Source organism: Schistocerca nitens, chromosome 3, assembly GCF_023898315.1.
Source record: "Schistocerca nitens isolate TAMUIC-IGC-003100 chromosome 3, iqSchNite1.1, whole genome shotgun sequence".
NCBI lineage: Eukaryota > Metazoa > Arthropoda > Insecta > Orthoptera > Acrididae > Schistocerca > Schistocerca nitens.
The window spans coordinates 553,845,981-553,873,310 of NC_064616.1; the positions used below are offsets into that span (position 1 = coordinate 553,845,981).

Consider the following 27,330-nt stretch of genomic DNA (forward strand, 5'->3'; position numbering starts at 1 on the left):
CATAAAAACTGAACGAACAGATGAAGCATCTATCAACAAATTTACCACTACTTTATCCGTGAAAAAGTGATGTAGATGGTGGCTGTGCCTCAGTTTACCTGTGGGAATACCTGTGGCCCGGAGTCCCTGAGGTGTGACAGCGCGTGGCGTCCGCTAGCAACTCCCAACTTCCGCAGCTGGGACTGGCAGCTGTTGTCCCTTCCCCGCAGTCAGCAGATCTCCGATAACGCTCTCCTGTTATCTCCGAACGAGCCAAGAGCTGTAAAGAATGAAACGGTGACAATTCAAAATTTTTGCATCTTACTTTTTTCTCTCCTCTGTAACTTTTGGCAATGAAGGTAATCAAGAAAACTAGGAAAGCACTTGAGTTCGATAGAAATAACACTATAAACTTACATAAAGGACGGAATCAGGACACTTAATTCACATCTGGTAAAAGCAAAGCAATTACGGTTATAGCTATCTGAATATGTACACTCCAATTATAGCAGTAAAGAACAGTAAATACCACCCAATTTGATGGTACTATTCGAAGGGTGCTGCGAGACTACTACTTTCACGCTACAAAAGAGACTGAGATTAAACTGATAGAGAAAAGTCGATCATTTTTAAGAATGACCAATGCGTGAAAATCTAAAACTTCCATTCATTCTCTCGTGAATCCGTCTGAAATTAAAACACAAGGCAGCAGACGGAAAGCAAAAATTGCAAATTCCACATTTAAAATGTATTCAGGCAGACAACACCATACCAATATCTGATCGTTGCACAGCATCACAAATGACAAAAAAATGGTTCAAATGGCTCTGAGCACTATGGGACTTAACATCTGAGGTCATCAGTCCCCTCGAACTTAGAACTACTTAAACCCAACTAACCTAAGTACATCACACACACCCATACCCGAGGCAGGATTCGAACCTGCGACCGTAGCGGTCGTGCGGTTCCAGACTGAAGCGCCTAGAACCGTTCGGCCACATCGGCTGGCCACAAATGACAGATAACGTTATTAGTAGCCTCGTAATTTAAAAGCAGTTGTGACTACCTATAGTAAACAAGACAGATCCTAAAATGAATAGGCTGCGAAATTAGCTCCTTTCCTGACTCATACACTACTGGCCATTAAAATTGCTACACCACGAAGATGACGTGCTACAGACGCGAAATTTAACCGACAGGAAGAAGATGCTGTGATATGCAAATGATTAGCTTTTCACAGCATTCACACAAGGTGGGCGCCGGTGGCGACACCTACAACGTGCTGACATGAGGAAAGTTTCCAACCGATTTCTGATACACAGACAGCAATTGACCGGCGTTTGCTTGGTGAAACGTTGTTGTGATGCCTCGTGTAAGGAGGAGAAATGCGTACCATCACGTTTCCGACTTTGATAAACGTCGGATTGTAGCCTATCGCGGTTGCGGTTTATCGTATCGCGACATTGCTGCTCGCGTTGGTCGAGATCCAATGACTGTTGGCAGAATATGGAATCGGTGGGTTCAGGCAGGATGACAGGCATCTTATCCGCATGGCTGTAACGGATCGTGCAGCCACGTCTCGATCCCTGAGTCAATAGATGGGGACGTTTGCAAGACAACAACCATCTGCACGAACAGTTCGACGACGTTTGCAGCAGCAAGGACTATCAGCTCGGAGACCACGGCTGTGGTTACCCTTGACGCTGCATCACAGACAGGAGCGCCTGCGATGGTGTACTCAACGACGAACCTGGGTGCACGAATGGCAAAACGTCACTTTTTCGGATCAATCCGGGTTCTGTCTACAGCATCATGATGGTCGCATCCGTGTTTGGCGACATCGCGGTGAACGCCCATTGGAAGCATGTATTCGTCATTGCCATACTGGCGTATCACCCGGCATGATGGTATGGGGTGCCATTGGTTACACGTCTCGGTCACCTCTTGTTCGCATTGACGGCACTTTGAACAGTGGACGTAACATTTCAGATGTGTTACGACCCGTGGCTCTACCCTTCATTCGATCCCTGCGAAACCCTACATTTCAGCAGGATAATGCACGACCGCATGTTGCAGATCCTGTACGGGCCTTTCTGGATACGGGAAATGTTCGACTGCTATCCTGGCCAGCACATTCTCCAGATCTCTCACTAATTGAAAACGTCTGGTCAATGGTGGCCGAGCAACTGGCTCGTCACAATACTCCAGTCACTACTCTTTATGAACTGTGGTATCGTGTTGAAGCTGCATGGGCAGCTGTACCTGTACACGCCATCCAAGCTCTCAATACCCAGGCGTATCAAGGCCGTTATTACAGCCAGAGGTCGTTGTTATGGGTACTGATTTCTCAAGATCTATGCACCCAAATTGCGTGAAAATGTAATCACATGTCAGTTCTAGTATAATATATTTGTCCAATGAATACCCGTTTATCATCTGCATTTCTTCTTGGTGTAGCAATTTTAATGACCAGCAGTGTATTCATCTAGAGTATGTTGCACAACGTATGGCCCCGTATGACGTGAAAACAGCGCAGGTCATTTATGTTTACAAATAACGTAATTGATTTACAGAACTACAGACCAGTGTCACTGACGTTCGTCTGTGGCAGGACCCTATAGCATGTTCTGAGCTCAAACATTATCACTATCAGGGAGGAAGACAATCTATCAAGGAGTCGACACTGATTCAGGAAAAAAACACTTGTGTAAAACACAGCTTGTTTTATTTATACTCGACGTGTTGTAAACGACAGGTCGATTCGGATTACCTAGGTTTCCGAAGGTTCTGAACTTTACCATATTGTCTACTACCTATCAAGATACGGTCATACGGGGTATCTTCTGAAATATGTGACTGGGTCGAGAAATATTTGACTGATAGATCCTGTGCTTTACACAGAAAGGCAAATGTTACACATAACCGAAAGTAACATGTCCCAAACAGAACAATAGCAGCTATAATGTTTTATATACACAAATGAAATACAGAAGAAAAAATTTTCAGTAGCCAAGACCACTAATTATAATTTTCCTTTTGATGACTGGTTTCAGCAAATCTAGGTTGTTATCATCGGATCTGTTAAGACCTATAGATGGAAAATACAAGCATAATTTACAAATTGAAATAATTTACATATTTACACATCATGGATATATCAGTATACCTTATGCAAATATACCTCAATAAATCTCCGTAATATGTGCAAAATAAATATACAGGGTGGTCCATTGATCGTGGCCGGGCCAAATATCTCACGAAATAAGCGTCAAACGAAAAACCTACAAAGAACGAAACTAGTCTAGCTTGAAGGGGAAAAACAGATGGCGCTATGGTTGGCCCGCTAGATGGCGCTGCCATAGGCCAAACGGATACCAACTGCGCTTTTTTAAATGGGAACCCCCAATTTTTATTACATATTCGTGTAGTACGTAAAGAAATATAAATGTTTTAGTTGGACCACTTTTTTCGCTTTGTGATAGATGGCGCTGTAATAGTCACAAACGTATGGCTCACAAGTTTAGACGAACAGTTGGTAAAAGGTAGGTTTTTTAAATTAAAATACAGAACGTAGGTACGTTTGAACATTTTATTTCGGTTGTTGCAATGTGATACATGTACCTTTGTGAACTTATCGTTTCTGAGAACGCATGCTGTTACAGCGTGATTACCTGTAAATACCACACTAATGCAATAAATGCTCAGAACGATGTCCGTCAACCTCAGTGCATTTGGCAATACGTGTAACGACATTCCTCTCAAAAGCGAGTAGTTCGCCTTTCGTAATGTTCGCACATGCAGTGACAATGCGCTGATGCATGTTGTCAGGCGTTGTCGGTGCATCACGATGGCAAATATCCTTCAACTTTCCCCACAGAAAGAAATCCGGGGACGTCAGATTCGGTGAACGTGCGGGCCATGGTATGGTGCATCGACGACCAATCCACTTGTCATGAAATATGCTATTCAATACCGCTTCGACCGCACGCGAGCAATGTGCCGGACATCCATCATGTTGGAAGTACATCGCCATTCTGTCATGCAGTGAATCATCTTGTAGTAACATCGGTAGAACATTACGTAGGAAATCAGCATACATTGCACCATTTAGATTGGCATCGATAAAATGGGGGCCAATTATCCTTCCTCCCATAATGCCGCACAGTACATTAACCCGCCAAGGTTGCTGATGTTCCACTTGTCGCAGCCATCGTGAATTTTCCGTTGCCCAATAGTGCATATTATGTCGGTTTACGTTACCGCTGTTGGTGAATGACGCTTCGTCGCTAAACAGAACGAGTGCAAAAAATCTGTCATCGTCCCGTAATTTCTCTTGTGCCCAGTGGCAGAACTGGTCACGACGTTCAGAGTCGTCGCCATGCAATTCCTAGTGCATAGAAACATGGTACGGATGCAATCGACGTTGATGTAGCATTTTCAACACCAACGGTTTTTAGATTCCCGATTCTCGCGCAGTTTGTCTGCTACTGATGTGCTGTTTAGCCGCGACAGCAGCTAAAGCACCTACTTGGGCATCATCATTCGTTGCAGGTCGTGGCTGATGTTTCACATGTGGCTGAAACTTCTTTTTTCCTTAAATAACGTAACTATCCGGCGAACGGTCCGGACACTTGGATGATGTCGTCCAGGATACCGAGCAGCATACATAGCACACGCCCGTTGGGCATTTTGATCACAATAGCCATACAACAACACGATATCGATCTTTTCCGCAATTGGTATACGGTCCATTTTAACACGGGTAATGTAAAAATGGTTCAAATGGCTCTGAGCACTATGGGACTTAACATCTGTGGTCATCAATCCCCTAGAACTTAGAACTACTTAAACTTAACTAACCTAAGGACATCACACACATCCATGCCCGAGGCAGGATTCGAACCTGCGACCGTAGCAGTCTCGTGGTTCCGGACTGAGCGCCTAGAACCACTAGACCACCGCGGCCGGCCACGGGTAATGTATCACGAATCAAATACCGTCCGCACTGGCGGAATATTACGTGATACCACGTACTTTCACGTTTGTGACTATTACAGTGCCATCTATCACGTACTACACGAATATGTAATAAAAATGGGGGTTCTTATTTAAAAAAAAAAACTCAGTTGATATCCGTTTGACCTATGGCAGCGCCATCTAGCGGGCCAACCATAGCGCCATCTGGTTTCCCCCTTCAAGCTAGACAAGTTTCGTTCTTTGTAGTTTTTTCGTTTGATGCTTATTTCGTGAGATATTTGACCCGGTCACTATCAATGGACCACACTGTATATATACATAGTGTCAAGTCCTATCAGGTCGTTCCAAGAACATGAAGAAAGTGATACATCGGCATGTCAATGGAAATGGGCGTTTGGCGTCATTGGCCGGGAGGCCCCTTGCGGGGCGGGTCCGGCCGCTTTGGTGCAGGTCTTTATTACATTCGACGCCACATTGGGCAACCTGCGCGCCGAATGGGGATGAAATGATGATGAAGATAGTACAACACCCAGTCCCCGAGCGGAGAAAATCCCCGACCCTGCCGGGAATCGAACCCGGACCCGTAGGACGGCAATCCGACACGCTGACCACTCAGGTATCGGTGGGAGGGGGGGGGGGACGTCGACGACATGTCAATAATACAATAAGTTTTACATAAAATATCACGCACGTTGCACCAACTGCACAGGTTCATATTCACGCAACAGGTGAAAGACGACTGAGAATCACAAGTCAAAAGCAAAGATGTTCCACTACTAGCAGGTGGCACTGCAGTAATAAATATACCGAAATACAGTCATAGCACAGAAAGCACCAGGTAGAAGTTACATCCAAGAAGAACACAAAATAATGCAATATACACAATTCTGTATTTAATTACAAAGGCCACGTAATCCAGACCAGATAATGGAATACGTAACAAATTTCCTTTTATAAAGAATTAGTATTTTAAGTTTACAATTATGATAACAATGTAAAAGAAAGTATTGTATATCAACTGTACCAACCTACTGCACGTTATTGTCAAAAGAGTTATGAAGCAAGTAAAATGTGAAAAATATATCGCCATTGAATGAGGTTGCAGCAGTTCACTCGATGTTTACGTGATAAGAGTAAAGAAACAATGAACAAGGTGAACATAAATAAAACCGACAAACTGCAGGAACGGATTCCTGGCTGGAAACGGAGGAAAAATGGTCCTATGGATATGTGTTCGGAAATGCATGATTGCCACGATAGATGGAGCTGACGAATGACAGTTCTTCTGACCACGTGCCGTGTGTTCCTTGTGTGCTGTAGGCCGTGTGGCTGACGCAGCGTACTGTAAGCAGCAGAATGATGTCATATTTCCGCCGGGAATAAGCCGAGATGGTGTTTGTGTACGGCCAAGCAGATGAGAACGGTCGGGAGGCAGCACAGCTATACCAAAACAATTACCCCCTTAGACACCAAGCATATCAAACAATATTTCAATCCCTTTTTGGGAGTTTGTGTGACCATGCGTTGTTTCAGATAGACGAATGTGCAAGGAGGCGCCGGACTGTGCTGCACCAGATTTGGAGGAGCGGGTTCTACAGGACACTGAGAGGAAACCTACCTAATACATGCTCCAGGCAAGTGTCCCGCGGACATTGTCGTAAGCTGAAGTACGATTTTGTGTATCCTGGCTGACAACCTCTACTATCCCTCTCACCTTCGATTCCCGGCGGGGTCAGGGATTTTCTCTGCCTCGTGATGGCTGGGTGTTGTGTGCTGTCCTTAGGTTAGTTAGGTTTAAGTAGTTCTAAGTTCTAGGGGACTTATGACCACAGCAGTTGAGTCCCATAGTGCTCAGAGCCATTTGAACCATTTTATCCCTCTCACCTGCAATAAAAAATGGTTCAAATGGCTCTGAGCACTATGGGACTCAACTGCTGTGGTCATAAGTCCCCTAGAACTTAGAACTACTTAAACCTAGCTAACCTAAGGACAGCACACAACACCCAGCCATCACGAGGCAGAGAAAATCCCTTACCCCGCCGGGAATCGAACCCGGGAACCCGGGCGTGGGAAGCGAGAACGCTACCGCACGACCACGAGATGCGGGCTCACCTGCAATTCCATGGAGGCTACTTTGAACATCTGTTGTGACGTGGATGCAGTGCAACTCTTTACTGTGTCCCGGGACGATTTGTTGTCATTGCACGCACAGCGTCCATTTCCGAAAACATATTTGTATCACCTTTTTCCCTCCGTTTTCAGTCAGGAATCCGTCCCTGCAGTTTTTCGGTTTTATTAATGTTCACTCCGTATGTATGTACATGACATACTGTACTTATATCAGTATTTTCAAATTACTTATATACATTTACTCAGTAAGTATTTCCTGGCCGTATACTAGGTGTTGGTTGGTTCAAATGGCTCTGAGCACTATGGGACTTAACTGCTGAGGTCATCAGTCCCCAATACCTTAGAACTACTTAAACCTAACTAACCTAAGGACATCACACACATCCATGCCCGAGGCAGGATTCGAACGTGCGACCGTAGCGGTCGCTCGGCTCCAGACTGTAGCGCCCAGAACCGCACGGCCACTCCGGCCGGCATAATTTAATCACGGTTACCATAATACTGTACTTACATAATTATATTGCAAACAATTTGCATACACTTATTCATTACAAAATTTTGGTCTTATACTATTAATTTGTTACACCAAACGTAGACCTCGACCACCATGTTATAGTAGCACCTAGACCTAGTGCTGTACTGTCGTTGGTCTACAATAATGTGATCATATCTGATAATTTAAGAATGCAGAATTTTAGTTGATCCTTTTGTTATCTACATACATCGTGGCATGTAATTCGTTCATTGTTTCTGTATTCTTATCAGCTGTACATCGAGTGATCTTCTGTAAGCTTATTCAGTGGCGATATATTTTCCACACTGTACTTGCCTCATAACTGTTTCGACTGTATATATAGTAGGTTAGTGCAGTTGATATAAAATACTTTCTTTTACAGTGTTATTGGAATTGTAAAATAAAAAAAAAAATTAAAAAGATTTATAAAAGGAATTTAGTTGCTCCAATATCTGGTCTGGATTATGTATAATTAATTTTTTGTGTACTCCTTGGATGTTAACTTCTTCCTGATGCTTTCTATGTTACGACTGTATTTCCGTTTGTTTACTACTGCAGTGTCACATGGTGTTAGTTTGTAACTTCTTTACTTTTGACTTGTCATTCTCTGCCGTCTCTCGTCTGTTGTGTGATTAAGAGCTTGTGCAGTTGGTGCAGCATGCATGGTATTTTATGTAAATATTGTTGCATAACTGACATGCCAATGTATCACTTTCTTCATGTCCCTGTAATGATGTGATACGACTTGACACTATATATTGCACATATGATGGGGATTTGTTAAGGTGTATTTGTATATGGTATGTTGTATATGTCCAAATTGTGTAAATGTGTACCCCACTCTATTATATATGACTCGATTATGCTTGTATTTTCGATCTGTATGCTTTACAGATCCGATGGTGGCAACTTATATTTGCCGAAACCGCTCATCAAAATTATAATTAGCGATAGCGGCTCTCGCATTCTTATTTTTGTATTTCATAATACTCTAGATTTCCCCCATACTTGAGTGCTGTCAATCATATATAATATAAAGAAATGATTTTTCGAACAGGATGAGCGCCACTGTAAGATTGTTCGCTGAGATGTTGTAATGTACAGAAAAATATCTTCATTGGATGCTCGTAAGGAATAGCAGAAAGATTCGAAAAAAATTACACTTGGTGTTATGAATGGCAGTTCTCTTTTAATGCGGACAGATTTAACATAATTTATCTAGCAAAGAGGAAGTGCCTGGTAGTACCCGACTACAACATTAGTGGATAACATCTTGAACATGTTACAGTGTATACGTACACACTGAGGCGACAAAAGTCATGAAATACCTACTAATATGAGTTCTCCTTTTGCCCAACATAGTGAAGCAACTCGAGGTGGCATGGGCTCAACAAGTCGTTGGAAGTTCCTTGCAGAAATACTGAGCCGTAGCTATACCCGTCCATAACTGCGAAAACGTTGGCGGTGCAGTATTTCGTGCATGGATCGACCTCTCGATTATGTCCCATGTCGGGCGATCTGGGTGGCCAAATCATTCGCTAGAATTCTCCACAGTATTCTTCATACCAGTCGCGAACAATTTTGGCCCGGTGACATGCCGCAATGTCATCCATAAAAACTCCATAGGTGTTTGGGACATGAAATCCATGAATGCATGAATGGCTGTAGATGGTTTCCAAATAGCCGAAAATAACCATTTACAGTCAATGGTCGGTTCAGTTGGACTGGAGGACCCAGTCCATTCCATGTAAATACAGCATACACCAGCTTGCATAGGGGCTTGTTGACAAATTGAATCCATGGCTTCGTGGGGCCTGCCACACTCGAACTCTGCAATCAGTTCTTGCCAACTGAAATCGAGACTCATCCGACCAGGCCACGATTTTCCAGTCGTCTAGGGTCCAGCAGATATGGTCACGAGCCCAGGAGAGGCGTTGCAGGCGATGTAGGGCTGTTAGCAAAGACACTCCCTTCAATCGTCTGCTGCCATAGCCCATTAACGCCAAATTTTATTGCGTTGTCTAAACGGATACATTCGTCGCACGTCTCACATTGATTTTTGTGGTTATTTCAAGCAGTTTTGCTTGTATGTTAGCACTGTAGATTCTACGCATACGGCGCTGCACTGGCCCGTTAAGTGAAGACCGTAGGCCACTGTGTTGTCGTTGGTGACAGATAATGCCTGAAATTTGGTATCCTTGGAAAACTCTTGACACTGTGGATCTCGGAATACTGAATACACTAACGATTTTCAAAATAGAATGTCCCATGCGTATAGCTCCAACTATCATTCTGTGTTCAGAGTTTGTTAATTCCCGTCATGCGGCCATAATCACGTCGAACACCTTTTCACATGTACCACGTTGAGTACAAATGACAGCTCCACCAATGCATTGCCCTTTTATATCTTGTGTACGCCATACTAACCCCATTTGTACATGGCATATCGCTATCCCTTGACGTTTGTCACCACAGTTATAGAGGTAATACTAGGAAGTGGGACGATCACGATCACGTAAATTCAGTATTAGTGAAGTCGAATGGAAGACTTAGATTTGTGTGAAGGATTCTGGAAAAGTTCACTGCGTCTACGAACAAAATTGCACACAACATGCTAGACCGACCAATTTCCGGAGTCCATACCAAATGGGTATGACGAAAGGAATCAAACGAATTGAGAGGTGCGCTGCTAGAATCTTAACATTTTGGTGTAATTCGTGCAACAGTGTAGTAGATATACTTAGAGAACTTAAATGGGAATCTGTGGAACAAAGACAGCGTTCTCGAGAAACTCTGCTGGGGACATTTGGAGAACCTGTATTCGAAGATTACAACGCATGTACAGATACCGAACTTATCTGTAGAATACCCAAAGAGGCTTTGTGTCAACATCTGTGACGGAATACACAACTTTGTTTTTAATTCGTATTTTAATAAATTGTCTGCCTGAAAAAAGTAATATGACTAAGGTATGTAACCTACGTATAAAGCCATATGTGGAGCTTCAAATAGCATCGCGGTTTGAGGCGCCATGTCACGGATTGCGCGGCCCTCCCGTCGGAGGTTCGAGTCCTCCCTCGGTCATGGGTGTGTTTGTTGTTCTTAGCATAAGTTAGTTTAAGTAGTATGTTCTTCTAGGGACCGATGGCCTCAGCAGAAAGAAGGATCCTTTATTGTATGATTATATCATAGCGGAACAAACACTGGTAGCAGTTACTTCTGTAAAATATCTGGGAGTATGCGTGCAGAACGATTTGAAGTGGAATGATTGGTAAGGCAGGCACCAGGTTGAGATTCATTAGGAGAGTCCTTAGAAAAACAAAGGAGGTGGCTTACAAAACACTCGTTCGACCTATACTTGAGTATTGCTCATCAGTGTGGGATCCATACCAGATAGGGCTGACGGAGGAGATAGAGAAGATCCAAAGAAGAGCGGCGCGTTTCGTCACAGGGTTATTTGGTAAGCGTGGCAGCGTTACGGAGATGTTTAGCAAAACCCAAGTGGCAGACTCTGCAAGAGAGGCGCTCTGCATCGCGGTGTAGCTTGCTGTCCAGGTTTCGAGAGTGTGCGTTTCTGGATGAGGTATCGAATATATTGCTTCCCCTTACTTATACCTCCCGAGGAGATCACGAATGTAAAATTAGAGAGATTGGAGCGCGCACAGAGGCTTTCCGGCAGTCGTTCTTCACGTGAACCATACGCAACTGGAGCAGGAAAGGGAGGTAATGACAGTGGCACGTAAAGTGCCCTCCGCCACACACCGTTGGGTGGCTTGCGGAGTATAAATGTAGATGTAGATGTAGCAGTTTGATCCCTTAGGAAGTCACACACATTTTGAGCTACAAATTTTTGTGAACTTCTTTAGCTAATGGATACTGGGTCAATGTTAGTCCAAAGTGGACAAACTCCATTTGCCATTGTGTTTTATTAAACGTAGCGTTGTAATGAAAGTAATGGTTTTATTGTAGAATAGATATTTGGATCTTTGCATACAGAGTTTATAGTGGCCTCTATTGATTACAAGTCAGCTAACATAGTTTACTATTTTATTATTATTTATTTACTTACATGAATTGTCCAACTAAGGACCACATTACAAATTTTGTTTCATGTTCACTTTTCTTTCTCTCTTCTCTCGGGCTGCTCTTCTGCCTGCTGCCACTTTTGCCAGATATTCAGCTGTTAGTTTTCTGTTGGTCTACGGTTTTGGAGCCTCCTGAAAAACCTCAGATTCAGTTATTGCCTTTCTGTACTTGTCCCTATTCATTGCGTCCATTTCTGTAAGTCCAAGTTCACTGAGGTCTTTCTTTATTCCTTGCAAGGAAGAGTTGGGTGTTTTCCTCTCTTGAATTATATTGAAGATTTTCTTCGTTAATCTGCCGTTATGCATTCTCAACAGATGAGCAAAGAACATCAGCCTTCTCTTTCTCATTTCCGTTGTCACTGGTTTAATAAATTTGTAGATCTTCTCACCGCTCATCTTTACCCGTTTTTCACCAATTTTTTTGTGTCCACCAAGAATCTTCCTCAGAATTACTCTTTCCTTCTTCTCGAGCTCATCTAGTAGTCCTTTTTTCTTGAGGGAGAGTGTTTCTGTTCTATATTAAACTTCTGTTCTCGTCACTGTTTAAAATCTGTCTCACCTGTTTGCGCTTTGAACTGCAACCTGGACATGTACTTCGAACAACGCCATATATGGCGCTATTTTCTTATACAGTTTGTTATTTTGTGCTGTTCATTTACTATATTACTTATTCTCAATATTCATTTTGTTTTCTTTATCGAATTTCAATTCCCCATCCGGGGAATATGTGCTGCTCTTCAGCCAAAAGACAATACTGATACATCAGAAGACATTTAAAAGTCAAAGGAGAAAATAAGGCGGACAATAATATAAAAAAGGGGGAACATAATGGACGAGGACAGACAAAAAGAGGGCGACTGTAAAATGGAGACAAAAACCTTGAAAAGTATTGAGCGCAAAAAAACACTCACTGGGACAATTAAAAGAACACAAGGCGAAGTATGACTGGAGCATAAAAGTATCGACGGACGGCGTAGCACATAACAATCACTGACAGTAACGCTATGTACAAGTCCAGCACACTATTAAAAGCACACCTCTCGATGCACAGGAGAACAGCACCAAACACAACACTGACGTAGCACAATGATGACGATGAGGATCTGCCAGGCGCAAGGTGACGAGGGTGAAGGGTAGAAGGGACGGAGGGGAAGAGAGGGAGGGAGACGGGCGGGGGGCGCGCCGAAGAGGGCGGGGAGGGAATGAGTGAGGATGGGGTGCTGTGACTCGGGGGGGGGGGGGGGGAGGGAAGGAGGAAAATCCGCTCTGTGAGAAGGAGGGGAAAGGAAAAGGGGGACCTTGGGGGGAGGGGGGGACAAGGCAAGGTTACAGTTGGAAGGAAGGATATATGTCACTGTCAAGTTCAACATCCGGGATGGGGATCAATATTCGTTTCGACAGTTAGCGTTTTAAGGTGTAACCTGAATATGATGTTGCAAATCACGACGAATGTGGCGGTATATCTTATGCAGACTGTTCTTATTTTAATTGTGCTTGGGTTGGTTACTACCACTAGGTGGTTCCAGTACGTTTTAATTATTATTACATACTTTGTCATGAAAACATTACAGTGTTAGAACAATTTATTAGATAATAAACATTTTGTCCTATGTGCAGGTCGCCACTAGCGGCCTCTGTCGCTATTACTTGGTAGCTGCTGCTGAGCTCCAGCACTAGTTTGCTTCGCACTGCTCATAGTAACTTATCTACCGTATGTTTAAGCATCTGCATTACCATTTGGATTATTTGCTGTGGTTTTCCAGGCATTCATACACAGCTGTATTCAATCATTTACGAAGAGGTACGGAACCTTGTTTGTATCATGTTGCAACATGAACTAGTGTCACACTCTTCCAGTACTGGTACTACTATTATAACATCTGCTGTAATTCTGTTCCTGTGAGATCTTTTGGGAATGGATGCAAGTCCGAAAGTAGTCACCATCAATAAGTACAAGAGACACACAGTGATGAAATATTTAAAAATAATTACTTCTCATATCTCATTATTTCTGGGCGGAACCATGCTGTATGTACTATACCCAAGGAAACACGGAGAAAACCTCTGAAATCTACAATTATTGCTCACAAGTGTAAATTGAACCAACAACTCCTTTACGTATCTCATCTAATACTAAGATCACTTTTCACCGCAATGTAAACTCAGTGTCAGTATTACAGAGTGGAAGTGTCACCAGTACATCCTGTAACAAAATAAAGGCTCTACTGCCAAACGACGACATATCGAAAACGTTATTCTGAATCAACGGCTGACCTTTCTGCAATGCGATCTTGTCAAAGGGTAATTTTATAAAGTACAACTGTAATTACCCTTATGGTTCTTCTCAGATTCATCGTTAACAAATAAGACACTGACTAGACATCTATAAAACACACATCCCCATGGCGTCAGTTAATGAACAGTGATCTAGTCCTGCTGTAATCCCTGCCTAAGGAGAAAATTGTGGAACTTTTCCAGTTAGTACTGAATGTAATATGAAGTGTAGTTATTGTCATCAGAAATCTGAAAAAGATATTACCATGGTTCCATTGTTCCTTCTTTTTTTTTTTACATGGCGTTTTTATACTAGGCCAGGCCATACAGTCAGCTCACTTGTGTTGTGGTCATTCACCTTCATGCTTACACGTGCTCATTATTTAATTAACTAGCACCAAACACAAGTTTCAGCCCTGCACCTAAGGAGTATACAAATACTTAATGCTCATTTAAAAATTCAAATTCGTACCTAATCCGCTACCTCTTCTCTATGAAGCGCTTCCACGACTTCACAGAGGGCGGCGTGATTAGGGTTTGTCGCACAGGTAAAAATCAGGAGCGGCATTAGTTTCCGAGAGCCTACATCACCGCAAAGTTATCTTATCTTAAGCAGTAAACCTTGAACTACGGCGGTAAAACGTGGGATTATAAAGACAACGATACGTTGGTTATCACTTTATCAGCTGATCTAGAACAGTAGTTACCGGCACATCCAGCGGCCTGAATAATCCAAAAGAAACTATAGCGTTTCAAATGATGTACTCTGTATTTTTGTGTCAACATAGTGTGGAAATCGAAACGATGATATGCTGCGTAATAATTGCAGTAAGTCTTTGCTGCCGCGCTGGGTACGCGCGATCTTGGCGCCTTGTCACGGTTCGCGTGGCTGCCCCCGTCGGAGGTTCGAGTCCTCCTTCGGGCATGAGTGTGTGTGTGTGTGTGTGTGTGTGTGTGTGTGTGTCTGTGTCTGTGTCTGTGTCGTCCTTAGCTCAAGTTAGATTAAGTAGTGTGTAAGCTTAGGGACCGAAAACCACAGCAGTTTGGTCCCATAGGATCTTACCATACAAAAAAAGTCTTTTCTTTGTACAAATTAAAAAAGTGTCAAAATAATTTCAACTTCCTGGAGATGGTACGTTATAACAACATATTTGACTTAATATTCCGTTTTGAAGCCTGAAACCCAATCTCAGCTTATCAGCAACAAGTGAAGGTGATATACTCCCTAGGAAGACAAAAACAGGTTTTGGATGATTTATGTAATACCGCGCTAGGCTACACAATTATGAAACAAGTACTGTGGACTCAAACTGCAGGATAACTGAGTTTTACTCTGATCGACAGAGCCGTTAATTCTTAAATAATCCAAGAAATCTTGATACCAAACTGAGAAAACCGTATCAATTAGATTTCTAAGAAGCTGAGGGAAAAAAATTCACTGCACAACATATACAGTGAAGTACAGGGAAGAGGATGAAGAAACGAAATCAAGGTTAACAGGTTGAGAGGGTGTAAGATGTCATTTCATTGATTACAAATTCGAGTCAAATTTGTAATGAACTTGGGAGTATGAGCCCACTTAACACTATGGCGTTGCGTCTTCTCTGGCTTGGATGCATGCTCTGATGTGGAAAGAACGTGACCAAGCCGTTGTGTCTTCTGTTGAGGCATGCTGGCTTACAACCGTTTTCACTTATCCTTGATATCCTGGATACTGGTACAGGGACAGAGTTGCCGTCTGAGCTGGGTCCACATATGTTATATCGGGAACAGATCTGGAATCTCGTTGGCCACGGGAATGCCTCAACATGATCCATACAGCTCATAGAGACACGTGCCATATGTGGACGAGCACTGTCCAGTTGAAAAATGGCACCACGATACTGTCTCATGAGAGCTAACACATGAAGACGCAGTATGTCTGTGACGTACCGTTATGCCTTCAGAGTCTCCAGGTCGCTACCAGACGCAATCAGAAGTCATAGCTGACGGTTACCCGCACCATGACGCCAGGAGAACCACAGCTGTGTCTCCCCAAACACTGAAGAGTGGGACCTCTCTGCAGGTCGCCGCCACATTCGCTTACGACAGTCATCTGTTGTAGTGCAGAATCGTGATTAATCGCTGAACATAATGCGACGCATTCATTCGCAGCCCATGCTTCCCGGTTATTGCCCCACTCCAAACGCAGCCGTTCGTGTTGTATTGTTAACTCATGGCACGGTATTTCCTAGTCTGGCTGCTGCTAGTCGCCGACCAATGGAGCAGAATGACACAGAATATAGAAGGGGTTCCATTAGTTGTTATCGGATGGCAGGCGTAGACGTGAATGGATTACAATGTACTTCGTGCGCAATACGACGATCCTCCCATGTAATGTTCAAACCTAGTAGACCCTCCTTGAGGACAAGTGAGCCTATTCTCATGTTCCCGTGCTGTCGCTTCCGGAAGCCCCACATATCTGGATTTTGCACAATTCGACCGGTCAGCCAAATGGAGACACGCAATGAGACCCCTTTCAAACTCTGTCAAATGGTGGTAATGTGTCTCACTCGAGTACACGGTAATTCCATGTCCATAGCAGTGATCATTCAGCAGTTGACGCTAATCATGCATGTTATATACCTTAACAGACCTATTAACAACAATAAATAAGAACAACATTAATCACTCTGGTGGCCGTTCTATCTGTCACAGAGAATTTAACTCCAATCAGTTACATACTCGCTGACGGTGCGCATGTACACGAATTTACGCAGGCATCCGACTGGCGCTTTCTTTTGTTCAGCAATGTACACAGGGTGTTACAAAAAGGTACGGCCAAACTTTCAGGAAACATTCCTCACACACAAATAAAGAAAAGATGTTATATGGACATGTGTCCGGAAACGCTTAATTTCCATGTTAGAGCTCATTTTAGTTTCGTCCACCTACGCTCAATGGAGCACGTTATCATGATTTCATACGGGATACTCTACCTGTGCTGCTAGAACATATGCCTTTACAAGAACCACACAACATGTGGTTCATGCGCGATGGAGCTCCTGCACATTTCAGTCAAAGTGTTCGTACGCTTCTCAACAACAGATTCGGTGACCGATGGATTGGTAGAGGTGGACCAATTCCATGGCCTCCACGCTCTCCTTACCTCAACCCTCTTGACTTTCATTTATGGGGGCATTTGAAAGCTCTTGTCTACGCAACCCCGGTACCAAATGTAGAGACTCTTCGTGCTCGTATTGTGGACGGCTGTGATACATTACGCCATTCTCCAGGGCTGCATCAGCGCATCAGGGATTCCATGCGATGGAGAGTGGATGCATGTATCCTCGCTAACGGAGAGCATTTTGAACATTTCCTGTAACAAAGTGTTTGAAGTCACGCTGGTACGTTCTGTTGCTGTGTGTTTCCATTCCATGATTAATGTGATTTGAAGAGAAGTAATAAAATGAGCTCTAACATGGAAAGTAAGCGTTTCCGGACACATGTCCACACAACATATTTTCTTTCTTTGTGTGTGAGGAATGTTTCCTGAAAGTTTGGCCGTACCTTTTTGTAACACCCTGTATACTTCCGTTAGAATAATAATCGCCGGCCGTTGTGGCGGAGCGGTTCTAGGCGCTTTAGTCCGGAACCGCGCTGCTGCTACGGTCGCAGGCTCGAATCCTGCCGTGGGCATGGATGTGTGTGATGTACATAGAATAGTTAGGTTTAAGTAGTTCTAAGTCTAGGGGACTGATGACCTCAGATGTTAAATCCGATAGTGCTTAGAGCCATTTGAACCATTTGAGAATAATTATCACTTGGACACTTCAGTACATAGTAAAATTCACTCGTGTTACTTTTATTACACAGAGAGTTTCACGAAAGACACAAGCGGTATCTCCGGCATTGCGCAGGACCCGATGACCCAGGAGAATTACCGATTGACTGCCCCATTGCGCGAGCTCCAGACTGCTCCACTAAATCATTTAACATTTAGGCCATTCAGCCAGTCACAATCAACAGCAGAATGTAGCCATTTCCATAGGCCATTTCCTGCACCCGCTAGTAGGGTTTCTGTGAAGTTATAATTCCTGGTAGGACTTGCAGAACTTTTTCTGCAGCGGATATTGGAATTACCGGCCGTTATGGAGGAATTACTCTATCTCTAAGCCAATCATGTAGGCTCCGGCTACAAACCCTTTAGGAGGATTAGGGAAAGACTGGACCATCAGTGCCAGGCAAAAGAAAGACTTCTTCCTACAATACCCGACCCTGTTGTAGACAACAGCTAGCAGCCGGACTAGGCTGGCTCCAATGGCTCTGAACAGGGACTTAACATCTGAGGTCATCAGTCTCCCAGAACTTAGAACTACTTAAACATAACTAACCTAAGAACATCACACACGTTCATGCCCGAGGTAGGATTCGAACCTGCGACCGTAGCGGTCGCACGGTTCCAGACTGAAGCGCCTAGAACCGCTCGGCCACACCGGCCGGCTGCCGGACTAGGAAATGGGGTGTTTCAAGGTTTGAATTTATTGTTCAAGCGGGCTTATTTAAATTATATTTCAAAAATTTTCAGCTATATAGAGAAAACACTAAATAATTGTTTTAATTCACCAGTTTTCGTTCATTTATGTCGAATAGCATCAGTAGTGATTGTTGAAGGTAGGCACAGTCGCTACAGACCTTACGCCGGCTTGAATTTCATTTCCACCAATGTGTCTGAAGACAGTAGCGGCACTTCTGAATAAGTTTTCACACAGATTCAACAATTTCCTACTCCACTAAGCGGTTTTGCGCGCAGTTTTCCCCCACATAATGACTCCGTGAGAAGTAATCAGAGAGTTTACCGACAGTGATTGAAGAAACAGTTAAGTTACTTCACCACTTAACCCACAGAATTCGACGAGTAGATTTTTATTACACATAGTTCGCTAAATCTAACTCAAAATATTGTAGCAGAAACTTTCCAGCGTCTCCATGCTTGAAACTGTGACGCCCACGGACGAAGTAATTCTACATCTACATACACACTCAGCAACGACCATGCGGCGCGTGGCGGAGGGCACCCTGTACCGCTACTAGTCGTTTCCTTTCCTGTTCCACTCACAAATAGAGCGAAGGAAAAACGACTGTCTACATACCCCCGTAGGAGCCCTAATGTCTGGTATCTTATTTCTTTGGTCCTTAAGTCGGCTTCAAATGCCGGTTCTCTAAATTTTCCCCAACAGTGTGCATCGAAAAGAAAGTCGCCTTCTCTCCAGGGATTGCCATTTGAGTTCCCTAAGCATCGCCGTAGTAGCTGCGTGTTGTTCAAACCTACCGGTAACAAATCTATCAGCCCGCCTCTGAACTGCTTACAAGGGAAATTGCCCATCGTACCCCCTCAGATTTAGTGGTAAGATGGCCCTGTGTTTAGTTTTTGACGGCATGTCCACTGGGCCCTCTTATCACTAAATCTGAGGGGGATGCGATGGGGAGTTTCTCTTGGTAGATGTCTTCCTTCAACCTCACATTGTGCGGTTCCCAAACACTCAGGGAGTGCTCAACAATAGGTCGCACTAGCGTCACATATGCCGTGTCTTTTACAGATGAACCACACTATACTAAAATTCCCCCAATAACCCGAAGTCGACCTTCCCTGCAACAATCCTCACATGCTCGTTCCGATTCATATCGCTTTGCAACGTTACTCTTAGATATTTCAACCATGTGATTATGTCAAGCAGGACATTACTAATTCTGTATCCGAACAAAACGGGTTTGCTTTTGTACACATGCACGTTAACTTGCATTTTTCTACATTGAGAGCTAGCTGCCATTTATCACACCACCTAGTAATTTTGTCTTAGTCATTTTGTATCCTCTTACAGTCACTCATCTTCGACAGCTTCCCGTACACCACAGCGCTATCATCAATTCGTTTTGAATTTGCTGCACTACTGCAACAGCCTATGGAAAAAGGTGGTTTGCGTGAAAACTTGAGATTAGTCATGAATTATTATTTTTGATCAATGGTACAGTGAATAATTAGGATGAACGAATCTGGAACTACAAAAATCCCCACAGTTTCACACAGCATATCGGAGACCTAACAAAAGTTAATATGTGCTGTGCAGTGCCACAGCTTTTCCTTTTATGGCCTCTTTTTCATCACGAGAAATTTCATTACACAATACACGAAACTGAACGTGCTGCAAAAGTGTCGCACTCCGCAACTATAGATTGACAGTCTGAAGTACATCTGCCAACAGGACAATGTTCCAGCATACTTCAGTCTCAATGTTCAGGAATTCTTAACTAAGAGTGTGATTAACTGTCATGACAGAGATAATACAGAGGTAGGAAAAATGTGAAAACCCTGAAAGCACAACTCACTACCATGCCTAATACGGTGTAGGAAAACCGTTGGCATTCAAAACAGCTTCTAGTCCCCTCGTAATGGATAAATACAGGACCCGCATCTTTTCCGAGGGAATCTTATAGCATTCTTCCTGTAAAACAGTTGCAAGTTCAAGTAACTATTATGTAGGTGGAGAGCGATCGCGCGCCCTTCGCTCCAAAGTAGGCCACATAAGTTCAGTTATGTAAAGATGTGGTGACTGTGGTGGCCAGGCAAGATGCAACAATTCATCCCCATCCTCACAAAATCAACCGTGGACGATGAGAGCTGTGTAAGCAGGAATCCTGTTATCTTGGAACAAACATTCTACCATGGGATGGACATGATCAGCCGAAATGGACACATAATCCTTGGCAATAATGTGACCCTGCAGAATAATCATGGCGCCCATGGAATTCCATGATATGGCTGCCTAAATCATCACAGAACCCCTAGATGTGCATTATTGGGACGTAAATTCGGCCATAAGTTGGAAATAATGTGAAAGAAAACTCATAGAACGAAATGACTCTCTTCTGTTCCTCCATAGGCCAGGATTTATGGCTCCGGAACCACGTTTTCATGTTGCACGACTGATGAATTGATTTGAAGTTCCACCTCGCCCTGAAATTCCCCGCTTGTGGAGCTCAACTTCTGTTTTTTGGTGCTGAAAGCATTGGCGTATGCGACATTCAATTTTACAGTGACTTTTGCAGCTGTCGCCCACTTATTTTTCGTCACAATCATCTTCAAAGACCGTCTGTCAGATCACACACCACGCACTTTTATCCGAGTTGTGAATTAGCTGATAATGTTTTTCCTTTTTCCCTGAATGCGGTATAAACCTTGGATATGGAACCCCTTGAAACACCAAATACTTCAGCTCCTTTGGTTACGGAAGCACCCGTCATACGAGGGCCAACAATTTGCCAATGTTCGAATTTAGTAAGCTGCGACATAATTCATTCACAATCACCACGACTGGCACTTGTAATGTATTTCGGGCATCGCACAGTTGTCGCTAGTGGTCAAATACCACAGCGCAACCTGCAACCTTGGTTTGTATCTGCATTTATGTTCAAGAACATGTTTTTCGCAATGTTGTATTTGTGCAACCCCTGTATCAGAACAGAGCAAGACGCACCAGTAGTCCAAATGCGAGGTTTATTTAACACAGTTTCGGGACTACATGATCCCATTGCTATGTTCTTAAAATTAATATGCCGTTAGGCACAGTCAAAAATAATAAGAAAGCAGCAAACATTTAACACAAGGTCAACGGCAGAGCACTTTTTTTTTTCAGTGACGCTGAGGCAAGATACATTCCATATGATGTGTTAGAATAAACTACTCAGAAAGATTTTACAGTACAATCATGACTTGCATTGTTATTGTTTTTTCAGAAACTTTTTTCTCATTGTTATTTTGACCACAGGAAGTCGCTACGTACCTGTGTAATGGAGCTAAAGGTAGACCAGCATACTCAGTGCAGCCCAGTAGACCGCACTGAGCTTCCAGTCACGAATGAAACACTGCGGCTTGAGTTCACTGTACGTTCTGTCAACATTCCTCGAATTATCACTGTAGGCTCAGGCCGTGCACGTATCATCTCTTCACGCCAAGCAGGGATTGTCGACAAGATAAGTTGCCAGACATCTATGCACACACATCGGACAGCTGAATATAATTATAAACATATACCGCTAATATCAATCTGTTGGGGAGTAATTGAAGCGTATTTTACGCTCACGCCCTAAGTACACATTGCAGAACGAATATCTCCTCTGTAAAAATCAACATGTCGCTCTGTTTGTCCACGAGACTCAGAGCGCCGTAGACTACAGCGTCCAAGTTTGTGCCTTGTTCCTTGAGTTACGGAAGATCCGCAGCTTCCTTAAGAGAACAAAATACGTACTTAGCCGAGTACCGGACCACCTTCGTGACTGTATTCAGGACATTCTAGGAAACAGTGATCAAAGAATCATTCGAACGGTACGAAAGTGGTAAATGTAAAAACATGTGCGGGGTGAAAAGCATTTAAACCGACAAACTCTGGGAGGTTGCAGGGGACATCAAAACAAATATTTTTCCCTTATGTCACTTTTTCTTATGAGGAGTATTTAAATCGGCAGGGGAAGATTTCTCTGGCGGCAAATTAATTAAACCAACAAACACTCTGCCTCTGCCAATCCACGTTTCTGGGAACCGTCGGTCCAGGAATCAACGCACACGATGACTGAAATGCGCCGGCGCCCCGTTATGTTGGAACCACATGTGTCTTGTAGGGAGCGGGACGTTTTCCAGCAGTTTTGGCAATGCTCTGGCGAGAAAATTCCAATAGTGCCTCCCATTTAATGGCCTATGTAGCAGATACGGCCTAATTAAACAGTCCCCAACAACACCGGCACACACATTGACGAAGAACCACACTTGATGAGCGCTAGTAACTGTGACATGTGGGTTACCCTCACTCTAAACATGCAAATTGTGCATGTTGAAGACTCCATCACGCCGGCCGCGGTGGTCTCGCGGTTCTAGGCGCGCAGTCCGGAACCGTGCGACTGCTACGGTCGCAGGTTCGAATCCTGCCTCGGGCATGGATGTGTGTGATGTCCTTAGGTTAGTTAGGCTTAAGTAGTTCTAAGTTCTAGGGGACTGATGACCACAGCAGTTGAGTCCCATAGTGCTCAGAGCCATTTGAACCATTTTGACTCCATCACGCCCGAACGTTGCTTCCTCGATAAACAACATAGAGGATGGAAATGTAGGATGCATTTCACACTGTTCCAGGTACCACTGCGAAAACTGTGCTCTGGGTGGATAATCAACTGGTTCCAGGTTGTGGACACGCTGTAAGTGAAATGGACGTAAGAATTGCTCTCGAAGGACTGTTCTTACATTCGTCTGATTCGTCCTCATGTTACTTGCAATTGTACGAGTGCTGATTGAAGGATGCCCCTTCACATGCTCCAAGACAGCTTCCTCAAATTGCAGCGTTCTTCACGTGCGACGCGTCCCTGTCCAGGTAATCTGCTAAATGACCCGGTCTCACGCAGACGTTGGTACACAGCAGCAAAGGTCGTATGATGCGGGATACGGCGATTAGGATATTATTGTTGATAAACCCGCTGTGCAGCTCGTCCGTTGTGGTGCGCTGCGTAGTACGCACCAACCGTATCAGTATACTCACTCCAGGTGTATCGCTCCATTAGTAAACAGAGACAATGCTCTACTATACTGGTGGACAGCAGTTTCCTACAACTGAAGAGCGTAATACGGCCTCTAACAACTGAAGATCAAAATACGGCCTCTAACAACTGAAGAGCGTAATACGGCCTCCACCGGTTTAAATAATCCTCATAGGAAAAAATGACATTAGGGAAAAATATTTGTTTTGATGTCCCCTACAACCTCCCAGAGTTTGTCGGTTTAAATACTTTTCACCCTCTATAAATTATCTACTGAATAATGTCAGAAGTCCTGTGATCCAAGGTTGCAACGTCAGAAGACTGTACTGAAATGCAAGAACACCTACAGAGGACGGACGATTGGTGGAGGGACTAGCGATTTACTCTGAACATAAATAAATACACGGTCCAGTCACATTCATATGAACAACGCCTATTTTCGACGTCAATGTGCAACAGCCACTCGCTGACGGCAGGTGGCAGTTAGAGCAGTGGATGGTGTATAAAGTGTGTCGGGGAAATGCGGAAAACAGCGCAGTCGCTATCTTAAGGTGGAAATGGAGCGATTTATATGACGTCCAAATGGGCGTGATCATTGTCTTTCGGGTCATCAGGGGAACCGTTTTCGAAACGTCTAAGTTTATAAACTGTTAACGTTCTCTCGTGGTTAAAGTATATCGTGCACGACAAAATGGGGCTTACTGCCCAGACGAATCAAGGGGCCACCAACAGCGTCTTCTCAATGATCGATCAGCGAACGTTGGTGCGTATGGACCCCTGCAGCAGGTGCCTGGTTCATGCACACGTGCTGACTGCCATTCATCGGGGACGAAGGCTGGAATATGCACGCCAATACCACAACTAGACGTCCACTGAATGGTGACAGTTGGCCCTTTATGCTCCATTGGACAGATGTCCGTTGGCTTGTACGGCGTGAAGCATCTGAAAGCAAATATCCTGCAGTAGTCAACGGAAGGGTCGAGCTCGGAGCAGGGAGCGTTATAATTTAGGGATTCCATGGGTGATCTTGTGATTCTGGAAGGCACAATGAATCAACGCAAGTATTCATTTATCCGTGGGGACCGTGTCCACCTCTACATGAAGTTTGATTTTCCTCGGCACTATGGCATATACGAAGAGGACAATGTAACGTGTCACACAATTCCCAATGTACGTGCGTAGCTCTAAGAGTACGAGGATGTGTTTGCCGTACCCATCTGGTCACTAAACCACTCGGATTTAAAGCCAATCGAGATTCTGTGGGACCACCTCAATCGGGCTGTACTAGACATGGATCCTCAACCGGGAAACCTTGCGCAGCCACGGCACTGCAGTCGGCATGGGTCCACATACCTGTCGATACCTTCGAGAAGCTCACTGACTGGCTTCCTGCACGCCACGCAGCGGTCAGTGCTGCAACAGATGGTTACTAAGGATTTTTACAGATGGTCACGATAATTTGACTGGACAGTGTATAACGAACTGTGCATAAGTAGACCAAGATATCCACTGCTGTTAGTTGATGCTACTGTAAATAATCATTGGAATAATAAATAACTTACAAGACCTAGGAGTAATCATCCGAGAGACACGAAGTGCAAAATCCACATGAGTGCTAAAAGAAACTCGTTAAACTTCGGTTACACGATAAATCAGTCTAATCTAAAAGCCGTAAATTCAACTAAATACCTAGGTATTGCAATTACGAACAACTTAAATTGGAAGGAACACATAGAAAATGTTGTGGGGAGGGCTAACCAAGGACTGCGTTTTATTGGCAGGATCCTTAGAAAATGTAAGAGACCTACTAAGGAGACTGCCTACACTACGCTTGTCCGTCCTCTTTTAGAATACTGCTGCGCGGTGTGGGCTCCTTACCAGATAGGACTGACGGAGTACATCGAAAAAGTTCAAATAAAGGCAGCACGTTTTGTATTATAGCGAAATATGGAAGAGAGTGCCACAGAAATGATACAGGATCTGGGCTGGAAATCATTAAAAGAAAGTCGTTTATCGTTGCGACGGAATCTTCTCACGAAATTCCAATCACCAACTTTCTCCTCCGAATGCGAAAATACACTCCTGGAAATGGAAAAAAGAACACATTGACACCGGTGTGTCAGACCCACCATACTTGCTCCGGACACTGCCAGAGGGCTGTACAAGCAATGATCACACGCACGGCACAGCGGACACACCAGGAACCGCGGTGTTGGCCGTCGAATGGCGCTAGCTGCGCAGCATTTGTGCACCGCCGCCGTCAGTGTCAGCCAGTTTGCCGTGGCATACCGAGCTCCATCGCAGTCTTTAACACTGGTAGCATGCCGCGACAGCGTGGACGTGAACCGTATGTGCAGTTGACGGACTTTGAGCGAGGGCGTATAGTGGGCATGCGGGAGGCCGGGTGGACGTACCGCCGAATTGCTCAACACGTGGAGCGTGAGGTCTCCACAGTACATCGATGTTGTCGCCAGTGGTCGGCGGAAGGTGCACGTGCCCGTCGACCTGGGACCGGACCGCAGCGACGCACGGATGCACGCCGAGACCGTAGGATCCTACGCAGTGCCGTAGGGGTCCGCACCGCCACTTCCCAGCAAATTAGGGACACTGTTGCTCCTGGGGTATCGGCGAGGACCATTCGCAACCGTCTCCATGAAGCTGGGCTACGGTCCCGCACACCGTTAGGCCGTCTTCCGCTCACGCCCCAACATCGTGCAGCCCGCCTCCAGTGGTGTCGCGACAGGCGTGAATGGAGGGACGAATGGAGACGTGTCGTCTTCAGCGATGAGAGTCGCTTCTGCCTTGGTGCCGATGATGGTCGTATGCGTGTTTGGCGCCGTGCAGGTGAGCGCCACAATCAGGACTGCATACGACCGAGGCACACAGGGCCAACACCCGGCATCATGGTGTGGGGAGCGATCTCCTACACTGGCCGTACACCACTGGTGATCGTCGAGGGGACACTGAATAGTGCATGGTACATCCAAACCGTCATCGAACCCATCGTTCTACCATTCCTAGACCGGCAAGGGAACTTGCTGTTCCAACAGGACAATGCACGTTCGCATGTATCCCGTGCCACCCAACGTGCTCTAGAAGGTGTAAGTCAACTACGCTGGCCAGCAAGATCTCCGGATCTGTCCCCCATTGAGCATGTTTGGGACTGGATGAAGCGTCGTCTCACGCGGTCTGCACGTCCAGCACGAACGCTGGTCCAACTGAGGCGCCAGGTGGAAATGGCATGGCAAGCCGTTCCACAGGACTACATCCAGCATCTCTACGATCGTCTCCATGGGAGAATAGCAGCCTGCATTGCTGCGAAAGGTGGATATACACTGTACTAGTGCCGACATTGTGCATGCTCTGTTGCCTGTGTCTATGTGCCTGTGGTTCTGTCAGTGTGATCATGTGATGTATCTGACCCCAGGAATGTGTCAATAAAGTTTCCCCTTCCTGGGACAATGAATTCACGGTGTTCTTATTTCAATTTCCAGGAGTGTATTTTTTTGACACCGACCTACATAAGGAGGAACGATCACCACGATAAAATAAGGAAAATCAGAGCTCGTACGGAAAGATATAGGTGTTCATTCTTTCCGCGCACTATACGAGATTGGAATAATAGAGAATTGTAAAGGTGGTTTCGATAAACCATCTGCCAGGCACTTGAATGTGATGTGCAGAGTATCCATGTAGATGTAGATATAGAACTTGTATGAGAATTAAATTCCAGGCTGAGAGTCACTGGGAGAACTTTAAGGAAATATAATAGTCCACGAAAGAAGTGGCTAGCTAAACATTCGTTCTACCGAT

General features: G+C 44.5%; 1 protein-coding gene across 3 annotated transcripts in view; it reads right to left on the reverse strand.

Moving 5' to 3' along the window:
• LOC126248461 (cytochrome P450 4C1-like) overlaps positions 1 to 27,330 on the reverse strand; it is a 269,044-nt gene that overhangs the window by 174,831 nt on the left and 66,883 nt on the right. For all 3 annotated transcript variants that reach the window (XM_049949466.1, XM_049949464.1, XM_049949465.1), the window contains one exon: positions 99 to 259. In XM_049949466.1, coding sequence (XP_049805423.1) covers positions 99 to 259 — 161 coding nt within the window. The remainder of the gene's footprint in view (positions 1 to 98; positions 260 to 27,330) is intronic.